The sequence below is a fragment of the Podarcis filfolensis genome (assembly GCF_964270895.1).
Source record: "Podarcis filfolensis genome assembly, chromosome: 12".
NCBI lineage: Eukaryota > Metazoa > Chordata > Lepidosauria > Squamata > Lacertidae > Podarcis > Podarcis filfolensis.
Window position 1 is genome coordinate 32,923,013 of NC_139614.1, and position 12,310 is coordinate 32,935,322.

The 12,310-nt window shown below is 42.9% G+C and overlaps 1 protein-coding gene across 5 annotated transcripts; it reads right to left on the bottom strand.

Annotated features, from left to right (window-relative positions):
- Positions 1-845: 845 nt before the first annotated feature.
- STEAP1 (STEAP family member 1) lies at positions 846-12,290 on the bottom strand. 5 transcript variants are annotated; one of them, XM_083578857.1, is made up of 6 exons: positions 11,497-11,844; positions 8,633-8,777; positions 8,291-8,397; positions 6,183-6,689; positions 4,435-4,599; positions 846-2,744 (listed from the first exon to the last, which is right to left on the bottom strand). In XM_083578857.1, the coding sequence occupies exons 3-6, from the start codon at positions 8,351-8,353 to the stop codon at positions 2,487-2,489; spliced, it is 993 nt and encodes a 330-aa protein (XP_083434983.1). In that variant the 5' UTR covers positions 8,354-8,397; positions 8,633-8,777; positions 11,497-11,844; the 3' UTR covers positions 846-2,486. The 5 variants fall into 5 exon arrangements, with proteins under 5 accessions (XP_083434983.1, XP_083434982.1, XP_083434981.1 ...); XM_083578856.1 differs by having other exon boundaries at positions 8,633-8,845; XM_083578855.1 differs by lacking the exon at positions 8,633-8,777 and having other exon boundaries at positions 11,497-12,290.
- Positions 12,291-12,310: the final 20 nt, after the last annotated feature.

The window sequence follows — 12,310 nt, forward strand, 5'->3', positions numbered from 1 at the left end:
GGACTAGCACCAGTATGTGTTTCCTGTTCCTTCTCTCTCCCTTCCCCTTCTGTTTTGTGTCTATCAGGTTAATTGTTAGCCTGAGAGCACAGACTATTAAACTTTAAGCACTTTACTAATAAATAATTCCTGCATTGTAATTTCAAAGCCCAGTTTAACCATGATCAAGTCGCATGCAGCGTATATTGTTAAGATGGATAAAGAAAGCGCATCTCCACTCACGGTCTGCAAATGAATGGGCCGCACCATGTTAGATGAACTTGAACTGCTCATCTATCTGGATGCAAATCTTTTCTGCACAATAGGTTCCCAGTCCAGTAAGGGAATTGGATTGTATCCAATGGCAGTGTTATTCTGATGGAAGTCTCTGTTGGGTCAGAGGACCTTTCATCAGCAGAACAGAGAGGATTCGCCCATGGCACCTTTCTTGCTGCGTCAATGGGTCGCTCAACATTCCAGAGACTGTTTGGAGGACTGCAGAGGCAAATAATTAAAAATAGTCTCCCTCCCCTGTCTGCTAATGGAAGCTTTCACTGGATCAAATGGACTTGCATTGGTGGGTGAAGACTATTGGACACAACCCACAATGTGACGAAGGTTGTTTCTTCTTAGCTTGATCTGACTGTGGATGAGAGAACTCATCTCAGGCTTAATTCCATAGCACTGGCTGAATTGTGTATCTTTCATGAAAGTGTGCACATGGCGCTTCTCATCACTTCCACATATGAAAGTCTACTATGCTAAATTTATCTTGTTTAACAGTTACTGACTCACTATCTTCAATCAACTATTTATTGGCCTCTGCCAATTAAAAAAAACAATCAATCTAAAAAGACAGACAAGTCTTTGTTTTATATAAAACTGCTGGAGTATAGAAGTTTTATTGTTTTAAATACAGTAAATGTGAAAAAACATTTTCTACAAGTATAGCTGAATTCTTATTTACAGTACTCAATTTACAACATAATTTTAAGAAATGCAGAATAGAGGCAAGAGTCTCAAAGTGAAACAATTCTTTGGAATCCAAATTACTGTTGGCGAATGGCTCAATCCCCACCTCACTATGGAAAAATGTCTTCTAAAAAAATCAAACTGCAAAACCTATTCCAGACCAATCCATGTCAAATACTCTTTAATTCACATATTAGTTTTTATAGAAGTGAAATAAAACAATTTATGCGGTTAATCAGCTCTCTCTCAACACTGTAATCTGCATTCACCCAAGAAAGTTGAGTCACAGAAGTCCAGGACCAAAAAAAAGGACATGGGTGGGAATCAGCCTTCCCATGAGTGGGGTCCAATTCAAGGAATTCTCTTGCCAGTGGAAGAGGAATTTCTGCCAAATCCTCCCTCACCATCAGCCTGAAAAAAGCTGCTTCAGAGGGTTAGGAACCTCCTGAAACAGCAAGGGAAGTGATGCAGGAGACTGTAGCAGAAAAACAGCAAAAATGGCCCCCCTTCTAACAACAGGAATTTCCACTGCATAGGAATCCCTCTTGTGAACGGAAGAAGCCCAGTATCCAGCCCCTAGTATTTAACTTATGGAATTTACTGGCACAAAAATGTGGTGATTTCAAGTAGCTCAGGTGAATTTAAAAGATGGATTCTAAAAATCCGTGGAACCCTCTTTCATCAGCTGTCAGAAATGATAGCTAACCACAACTTTCCTTGGATTGAAGCACTATACCCTTAAGACCAGATGTTGGGGAAGAAGGTTATCCTGCATGTTGCAGAGCAGTATGCAAGACTGCATGGATCCTGGTCTAAACCCAGCAAAGCCTTCTTATGTTCTTAAGGCTGAGCTTGGTTTGCTACAAAGGCTCTGTGGTGTTTAAATTATTAAGTAATCTGGGTGCATCCCATGATCTAGATATGCATTTGGATCTCGTTAAGCACAGGAGAGCTCATTAGGTTAATAATAAAGATATGATCTCTGGGCACAAAAGCATGTACATACTGATCTACTCCAGCCACTGAAATTAATTGAGAAGCTGTTTCCGGCAAGGCAGCTCTGTGTTTGCATTTTAAAGTGTTATGCATTATTTTTTGTATTGCATTTTTTTTAAAGATTTGATGTGAATATAAACACTGTTGTGATAACAGTTGTGTTATTATTCCACAGTTTCCCTGAAGAGAAGGTTGTCATTGCTGTACTTATATTGAAAAATCTTCTGTATTTTTAAAGTGAAGTTCACATATGGGGCACCTGAGATTTTAATTTCCACATGCATACTTTAGCCTAAGCTCACGTAAACTTGTAATGTTAAGCAAATTTTCAGAAAACTATCTATAGTGAAGTAAGATATTTTAAAATCCATCAGTAGAAAAAAACCAACCAAAACACTTTTAACCGATGCAACCCAGAAGTAAGCCTCACTGAACTCAGTGCAGATTACTCTGTGTAAAAATAAAGATGACCGTTTCCTTATGGTCTTTTTTAAAAAAACACCTGAATATTGCCAGCAAAGTACATGCACATTTAAAATCTACAGTCTGGAAGTTATCTGTGTACTACTTGCCAGAGCATTAGCATCATAGCCAGATCTGATCTTCTCTAGTCTCTTCCTAAGGCATGGCAAAAGCAGGATACCTTTACAAGTCAGAACCACAACTGGAAGAATGACTGCCATCATAAAAGTAGGGGGAGTATACCATATAAACTGGCCTATGTCAATCCACTTATTCCATGCAAACACTAATGCATGAATGGTGCACAGCAGCAAAGCTAAATGTCCCATCTTGCTCTAGAAAGAAAGAAAGAAAACAATAGGTTAACCTTTAAAAATGAAAGGAAATTAAAACAAACTATAATACACACTGCTGCATATTCAGGGTTTTCATCAGACAGGTGAGGGGCATCTGCCTGTGTGCATTTATCAACAGCTTTCCATGCACATAATATGCAGGCATGGAGATAAATGTCATCTGCTGATTGCTGCAGATAAAAGCAGTTGTTACAGCACAAGAATTAGTTCAAAAGGCGACAACCCTTGTTATTTTAAAACACCGAATGCTTAATTAAGATTCTGTGCAATTGTTGAAGAATGCTCCTTGTTGTTTTTGCTGCATATTCAGTCCTATGCCAAAACATTATCTACCATATATTTATATCCCCACCTTTCTTTGCTCACGGAACGCAAGGAGACAAACATGTGGTTTCCAGGCACCCATCCAGAATCTGACCAGGGCCAAATCTGCTTAGCTTCAGCAAGGTGGTTGCCTCATGTGCTTAGAACACTGAGTTTCTAAGACAGAGGTCAGCAAACTTTTTCAGCAGGGGGCCGGTCCACTGTCTCTCAGACCTTGTGGGGGGCCGGACTATATTTTGAAAAAAATAATGAACTAATTCCTATGCCCCACAAATAACCCAGAGATGCATTTTAAATAAAAGGACACATTCTACTCATGTAAAAACACGCTGATTCCCGGACTGTCCGTGGGGCGGATTTAGAAGGCGACTGGACCGGATCTGGCCCCTGGGCCTTAGTTTGCCTGCCCATGTTCTAGGACTTAGGTCTGCATAAGACAAATGGAACTCTACCACAGCCGACTTGAAATCTGGTAGAGTGGTTTTGTATTTTCTAAACTTTTACTATCATCATCATCATTATTATTATTATTATTTATTCAATTTGTTAGTCGCTTTATCTTGTCCAGGGCAACTCAAAGCGACTTACAAACGAACAGACAGACAACACCCCTCTATAGATACATAAAAATAAAGAGGAAAAAGAAATACATTAAAAACATTCCACCCACTTCTAAAAGGCCTGGTTATAGGGGAAATCTCTTGCGTGGTGCCTAAATTTAATAGATAAGAGATTCGTGCCACCCGCATTCTATAGTGGAAGAGTTGAGATCTTTGGTCTGTATCTTGACTAACTCTCCCTTTGTTTCCAATGCAAGCTGTGCCAAATTTCCTTCTACTGGCCCTGGTGGGTTCAGCACTGCTCTTTGCATATACAAAATGGGAGCAGGGAAATTACTTGCAAGTGTCCCAGTTTGCTGCATCAACCAACAGATTGAAGTGCAACCTTATAAGCTGATTTACATATGGAGAAGGCTCCACATGCCGCATGGGCAAGAATCTGTGGCACTCCAGATATTGTTGAATCCTCAACACCCATCAGCCCTATTCAACATGGCCAATGGCCAGGGATGGTGAGGGTAGTAGTCCAGCAATATCTGGTCACACAAACTCTTTCATGCAAGGATCCATCTTTGGCTCTAATCAATTTCCATCTGGTGGTATGGGAATATGATCACATCTGCAGCTATTTGTAAATGTCCAGTGTCAGATTACGGAAGGGGGGTTTTCAGATTTTCTCAATTTTTCTCAATTGGCAATACCAGAGTGGACCTCAAATCTATCACAAAGAGTATGTGTTTTACCACTGAGCCATGAACAATCTATGCCGTTTTGTTTATGTGTACCTGGATATAATGAAACTCTCTCCAGGTCAGCGAGTGGCTGACAGATGGAATTGACGTTACTGCCAATACAGCCAGCAGAGCAAGCCCCAAAATTCCTAGAGACACATAAATCTCCATTCTCCAGACATCGTGTTCAATCCAGGCATCTTCCTTTTTCTGCTTCACCTGTGGACAGAACACTACACTTTAAGAAGTGTTAGAATGACAACACAAGTACACTTAAGATTCCATGGTGAAACCCCAGTAAGAACCAAACTGTATAGAGATTAATTTTTATTTATTTTTTTGCAATTGCAGCTATCATGGGGATAACAGTGGGATTAAAAAATAAATAAAAATACCCCAGTTGGCACTGAAGTTTCCCCATCCAAGCCTGTATGCATTTCACGGATGGGATGAAAGTATCCAGGTGTGTGAACCAGCCTGTATCTTGTATAGATCATTGTCAGCTACCGGTAACTAAAATGCTGCACAAAACAGGATACGCTGGGATTCTGTTGATATTTTCTGTTCACCTGTGCATGCTACAAATTGGAGCACGGTCCCATTTCAGATTTTTAACTGAAGCATTGTTTATACTGATGTCCCCCCAAGAAGTGCCATCAGCCTTAACCATAGGAAAGTCAATTAGATGGAGAAGTATTTACTTCAGCAAAGTTTTGACCCCCAAGGAGACTTGTTCTAATTCCTTTTTAACTTGTTTTTCCCAGCAGGACTGCATTATTTGCTGACAAACAGAATTCCATCTAAAAGCTAAACACAACCTTTGGCAAACTGTAACAAGAGGTAAGCAACACCAAGAAGCAGTATTTTAAGCAGCTAATCAGTAGGCTTACTTGGCAACTTTTTTCGCTCTGCCAGAGCAGCCAATGAGTCTAGATGTTTTCAAATAACCTGCATAATTGGCCTATATACAGAAATGAGCTGCCGTGCTTTCAGTATTTACAGTTAGATATAAGGTGTTGAGGTGCAAAGGAGGTCTGGGATCTGGAAACTTTCAACAGCAGGCACAGGTTCTCTCACCTTGACAACTGCATCTGCCAAAATTCTCTGGAAGGCATAATTTATACGAGGAGAAGCCAACGCAGTGCTCTACAGATGTTGTCAGACTGCAGCTCTCCCAATCCCTGACCATGCAGGCTGGGGCTAAAGGGAATTAAGGAGCCAACATCTGGAAAGCACCACATTGGATATCCCTACCATTTTATTATTTTTGGCTATAGACATGGATAAATCAGAGATCTGTGATTTTAATAAATAATAATAATGAGGACTTAAAATAAAAAGTCAGGTAAGCAGTAGCTATCAAAACATCCTGTGTTAATGATTTCCAGACATTATTCATGCTGTGGGGAATTGTCTTTCTTCTTCTGGACCATCTGATAATTAGTTCCATTGAATGAACCTGGGTACAAATGTTTTGGGATATAAATCTTTGTATTTGTTCTCTCTGCTTTATTTGTAAGTTTATAAACTTTAACTATGTCAGCCCTCACCTTGGTGTTTCCAACTCAGAATTTCTAATCATTTAAAGGTGCAATCCTATACCCACTTACCTAGGATTAATCCCCACTGAACTCAACGGGACTTAATTCTGTATCGGATTGCACAGTCTGTTACACTTTGTATAAGGCCATCATTCTACAATATTCATTATGGGACTGGGAGACCCACACAGCATTCCAGATGCCAGCACACCATCAGCTTAAACCGATTTAATGGCATTATGACAAAACAAAATGGCGTACCTGTTGATATGCCCAGTTCAAGAGTTTGTATCTGTAGGACCTCCTCATTGGATAGCACAAGCTATAGCAGGCATGTAACGAGGCAAAGAAGAAGCTAAGAAGTCCAAACTGTTTCCTCGATAACATCCATCTGTCCAACCATTGTGGAAAACGTCTATACTTGGTTCCATAGTGGAACTGGAAACCTGCAGCCAGTACTCCTGGTAAATAAACCAGAGCCAGCAGGGTAATCGAAACCACTGGTAAGACTTTGTTTATGACCAGGATTGGGATTTTATAAAATGTGTTTCCTTGATTAGTTACAAGGGGATGGATGACGTCCCTTAGGAAAGTGTAGATAAAGGTTAACAAGGACAGTACCAATGCTGTCTTCACCGGCAAATGCCATTTAGGGAAAAGGTCATGTTCGCAGTGCTTACTGGGAGGACAGTCAAACTCATCAATATAGATTCTTTTATGAACATGGGGGAGAGCATCTGGCATGCCAACCACTTGTAAATCCATCACCTGAAAAGGAGAAGATACGATACATAAACCTAAGAGGTATTTAAGAGTACTTTATCCGTATTGGTAGATTACTTGCATTGCTGACCTTCGTGGACTCATATATACTCTTATCTGAAACTGTTCTAATTGTGCACGAGGTTTTAGGATGCAAAACGTAACTAAAATATCAATAATGAACTGAAGCAACTTAAGGCTGGTTCCACTGCAGAGTCATGGTTTTCACTGATGATTTTAAGGCACCAAGGTTTATTCCCAGAAGGGAGCCACCTCCACAGATTACATTTCTTCATCAACCCTTTGTGAAGAGGTGGGAAGGAAATGCAATTCAAAACACGTAAATGGGAACAGAATGTAATCTCTAGTCTTTACAACACATTTATTCTTGTGTGAAATACAAAAAGGCACAGTAATGCCGTTTTTATATCCTGGACCATTGCAGATCCCTTGATCTGTGGTTTGGAGGTGGACATATCAGCAAAAAGAGAGGAGTATCTATACAGGCAGGGCTTCCATACTGGGATGTATTTCACAGCAGGTGCTGCTTCTGTCAAGGTATAACTGAAATCATGAGAAAAAGCTGTGCCTGCTCAAATTCGCTCTTTTACATGATGACAGAGATAGTTCTTTCCATTACCAATTTTCAAAGCAGCAACCATGTTAGCTTGCCCTAGCAAAAACAAAGGAGAGAACCTTGGGGCACCCTAAAGCAAGCAAATTTGATTATGGCATAAACCCCTGTTGCTAGAGCACAGTTCATGAGGTACACCGAGTGGGAAATTCAGTTGCAAAGCGTGGCATACACACACCGAGGGACAAGAAGATCTCTCTCTCTCTATATATATGTATGTTGAGAGTAGAGCTTGTGACAATTCTATTAGAGTTTAGAGTCATGTGACATGTTGTTTACACATTACCAACTACTCAGCATTAGGAAGGGCAATTTACTGGGCTGCCTTGGCACCTAAGTGTCTTTGCTAAGGCTGTTCTGTTGAAGCTTATATGACTATATGTCCCCGTTTCATTTTCCTAGCACTTTCCCTACACCTGGGAAATTCAGATGAATGACAAGTAAGGTCAGATTCCAACCCTAAGGTAACAGAAGGTATAGCCAAGTTCCTTGCTGTAGTCATCAAAACTAGATCACAATTATTAAACGTCACATGTTTTGAGTTGAAATTTCTGTATTTTTAGCAATTTTAATTGTTTACAGATTGAGGCTGCAATCGTAACCCTTTAAATTCCACAGGATTTACTTTTGAGTAGGCATGAATTGGATTGCACTGTTATGCTCCCATTTTAAAAAGGTACCATTTGTCTCCATGTCTCATTTTGTTTTGCTGTGGTTGTCCTGATAACCCTACACTGCTTATGGTCTGTAAATAAAGTTGCACTATTTGCAAGGGCCTGAAATACTTTCCCATAGATTTTATTTTCTGGGGAGGCTGCAGATAAAGAGCCTGGGGAGTAAAAGTTCTTTGAATCTGGCAGGCCAGAGCACCAGAAGGATTAAGTGGATCATTCTGTCCCCTTGCCTAAGGCCAACCTAGCATGTGTAACATACGGTAAATATACAAACACACACACACACAAATAAAGATTACCAAATGGTTGAAATTCTCCCAAGTTCTTTCAGGATTCATTTTCTGATCTTCATTCTGTTCCATGTTCTTGACCAATGACTGCCCTGCGCTTTAAGGCAAGAGGATCTCTGCAAGACAATTTTCACATGGTCCATTTATTTGTATCATGCTATGTATACGCAGTTGGTACTTTAGAAATACACATAAGCAATCAAAAGCACTGTCTTGAGTTAGCCTTGATGAACCTGGGGACTTTCATAGATTTTGTCTTGTCACACAAATCTGAGAATTAAAAGTACACGTTTTATAAGTGAAATGATCTGAATTCTACACAAGTATTTTTGAGACACAACAATGACTCACATGATCTTTAAGCTGCTTCATGAACAGCCCCCTTCACAAACACCCAAACTGCGGCTCCAAAAGCTGTAGGGTTCTTAACATCTTCAATCTACTTCTTATTGTTCTCCTTGGGTTTAATTTTCTGCATGAATCACATATGGCAGGGCTAAACAAATGAGCATGAGCTGATGGAATCCTCTTATTTTCCCACAACTCCAGAAGAGAGAATAAGGGCTTGAAAATAAAAGAAAATATTTCTCGCTTCTATTGTACTTGAAGGGAGCAGACTTTACCAAGGTGACAAGAGAAACAAAGGAATGAAATAGAATCTCCACTCGAAGGTATCTGCTAGTCTTGGCCTATCTTCCTCACATGGGCATGATTAAAAAAAGGGGGGGGAGAGAGACAGATTTCTGTGTATCCCAGATTACAGCTATCATAAAAGACCAAGAGGCATGATGCCAGGGTCTATGTTTTGTAAAACAAACCCAGACAGCTTAAGCAAGGTGGTGTACCAGACACTTTTCAGAAGTGTCGACATCATGATCTTGCCTCACTCTACGCAGATGTTAACAGGCAAAAAAAATGTTGCTAGGGATAAATTCAGTTTCAAAAACTCTCTTGGTAGCTGTTTAAGGCTGTTGAGTAAAGCAATTAAAGAAACTCTATTCACTATAGAAAATGACCAAAAGAAGAATCTGCAGTGAGGTTAAAGCACAGTTCCTTGGTGTCACAGTTCTTTTACACAGCCCCAGGACAGTGGCGGAGGAAGGGGGTGCAGTGGCGGAGGAAGGGGGTGCACCCCGGGGTGTCATCCCTGAGGGGGGTTGACATTGCAGCACCACCCCCACCAGGGGCACTCGCTGCGTGGGCAGCGCCCTCTGGGTGCGAGTGCCAGAGCAGCTAGCTCCGCCTCTGCCCCAGCACCCTTGATCAGGAAGTGAACATGTACAGGGCTAGAAACATCTGACTTTCCCAAATGAGATTCTTACCTTTTTCAAGCTATGGTATATCATCTGCCCTGCCCACATTTGCCTTTGGCCATGCCTACTTTCCCCTCTAACCTTGCCCACCACTGGAATGCAGACACTGGAAGTCTGCCCACAAGGAAACAAGGCTCCTGCCCGGTGGGGGGTGGGGAAGATCCTCTGCCCCCGCCTTATGGCCCAGGACCAGAGTGTCTTAAGAACTGCATCTACCTGTACAAGTCTGTCCAAAAGTCCAGACTGTCTATAGGTGCCCTGCTCTATATACCATGGTTATTTGAAGTACAGCAGGTGAGCATGTTACACAAGGCCTTTGGGGCAATGGTGCCACAAGACACAGGAATGCCCTGCCAAAGGAAGTCTGTCCAGCCCCACCATTCAACAAGCAGCAGACGTACTATTTTCCAATATGCTTTTTCTCATGCTGCCTTTAACTGTATCTCCTCTCGCCCCTTGGCTGTTTCCTTCCTCTCGACTATTCCTCAACAGTAGAAGCTATTCCCTCCTCTCCTCCTGCTGATGCAGCAAAAGGACTGCTCTAGGCAACCACCAAGACTTGTCTAGCAATAAGCCTGGCTTTGCTCATATGCCAAGAGTGATGTTGTAAAATAAAACCCTATGTGGAGAGCCAGTGTGGTGTAGTGGTTAAGAGCGGTAGACTCATAATCTGGGGAACCGGGTTCCTGTCTCCACTCCTCCACATGCAGCTGCTGGGTGACCTTGGGCTAGTCACACTTCTCTGAAGTCTCTCAGCCCCAGAGTGTTTGTTGTGGAGGAGGAAGGGAAAGGAAAATGTTAGCCGCTTTGAGACTCCTTCGGGTAGTGATAAAGCGGGATATCAAATCCAAACTCTTCTTCTCTTCTATGTGCTCATAGCAAGCTCCAAGCACTGATTCTTATGTAGTCGGAAAGACACATGCAAGCACAAAATGGAGGTACACCGCGGTAGACTTCAGGACACCCCAAGCGTTGCAATAAATGGGGGTACTTTTAAGAAGTGGAGGTAACCAAAACAGTCGGTGAGGATTTTTTGTGTTCAGTGGCTAGAGAACATCTGAGCGTCTGTTGGGAACTGTGAGCAGAAATCATGACAAAGATGGGCTGGAATGGAGTGTCCTCGAAAAGGGTATATAGCTAGTTGGCTGGCACCCTGATCAAAAGCACTCCAAACCACCAAGGTTTTTAGCTGGGGCAATCAGAATAAGATCCACTATTTGACTATTGATTCAAAACTCTAAAATGTATTTTATATAATTGACTTTTTATTTCTATTCTTTGTATATCGTATTGTTGTTTTATTGCTATGGACGATGGCTGACGCAAATAAAGATTCATTCATTCATTCACTCACTCACTCCGAACCATGACGTTTCGTGGCAGGTCCCGTTGAGCACAATTACGGTACTTTTGCTTTCTTGGCAAACCCTGTAGAAGCCGCTGTGATTTAAAGCCTACCCTGCAAAGCTTAACCCAATAAAGTTTTGGCCAGGAGGCACGTGCTTCTTGCAGACGTGTACAAAAGCAAACACCTCTCCCCCAACCCCCTTTCGAGGATATGCTGTACCTTATGATGTCCAGAAGAAGCCCGTCACCGCCCACCTATTGCTCCTTGTTGCCGTCATGGTTTCGTTTATTTATTAAGGCATTAATGAAATCTCGTTTGCACCGCGGGGTGGCGGGGAAACGAGCGGAAAAGCAGGGAAGGCTGCTGGAGGAGGCGAGAGCCGGCCGTGCTTGGAAAGCAGAGCTCACTGTCCGGAGAGGGGCTCGGAATTTCACGGCGCCTTCCCGGGCTCCGCAAATATTTGGCTAGCCGGCCCGCCTCCCGCTGACATCCCGTCCTCCCCCGGAGAAGGAGGAGTTGTTCCAAAATCTCGGGGACGCCTCGGCAATACTTACAACAACTTTTCTCCGTCTCGGGGCCCGGGGCGACGCGATCCCGAATTAGCACGCGGGGAGACCCAGACTAGCGGCTTCTCTGCGGAGCCCGCTCGACATGCAGCCGCCTACCCCGCCCTTGGCAGCCCCGCCTTCGGCATCTCTCCCTGCCTGCTCGGCTCCGCCTTTCCTTCGCCTCAGGAGCCGGCGGATCTTGCAGGGAGTCGCCGGCCAAAGTTGTGTTGTTTGCTTAAAGTGGGAGGGTGGGCGAATCACTCTTGTAAACTGTTGCGCTTGGCGTAAAGATCTCGGCGTCCGCGCCGTCTGCATTTGGCGGCCAAGTGTCCATAAGCCCCGCCCCGGCACACGACTCCAAACACTCGCAACCCCCCCCCCCCCGTCCCACTGTGAAATAGTATGAACAAACTTTAGGCTGCAGTCGCATTTGCTCATTTGGCTGGGAGTGAGTCCCATGCAGCAGAATGGGTTTATTTCTAGGTCTCATAGGATCGCGCTGCTGCTGTCGCGCGTCGTGCTGCACGTAGGCGCAAGAAGTCTGTACTAATCGAGGGACGTGGTTTTCAAGCCCCACCTTGGGCAAAAAAATCCTGCATTCCAGGGGGTTGGACTAGAACACTAGATGATCCATGTGGTCCCCTCCAACATCACAATGTGGACACATGTTTGTAGCCTACACTTTCCTAGACTAGTCAGCATATAGGATCACCAGTCAGCGGATCGCCAGCACACCACACAGTTATGGTTTACTCCCACAGTATCTTGGGAACTGTAGTTTAAGGCTGCTGGGAATTGTAGTTTAGCGAGGGGTAAACTA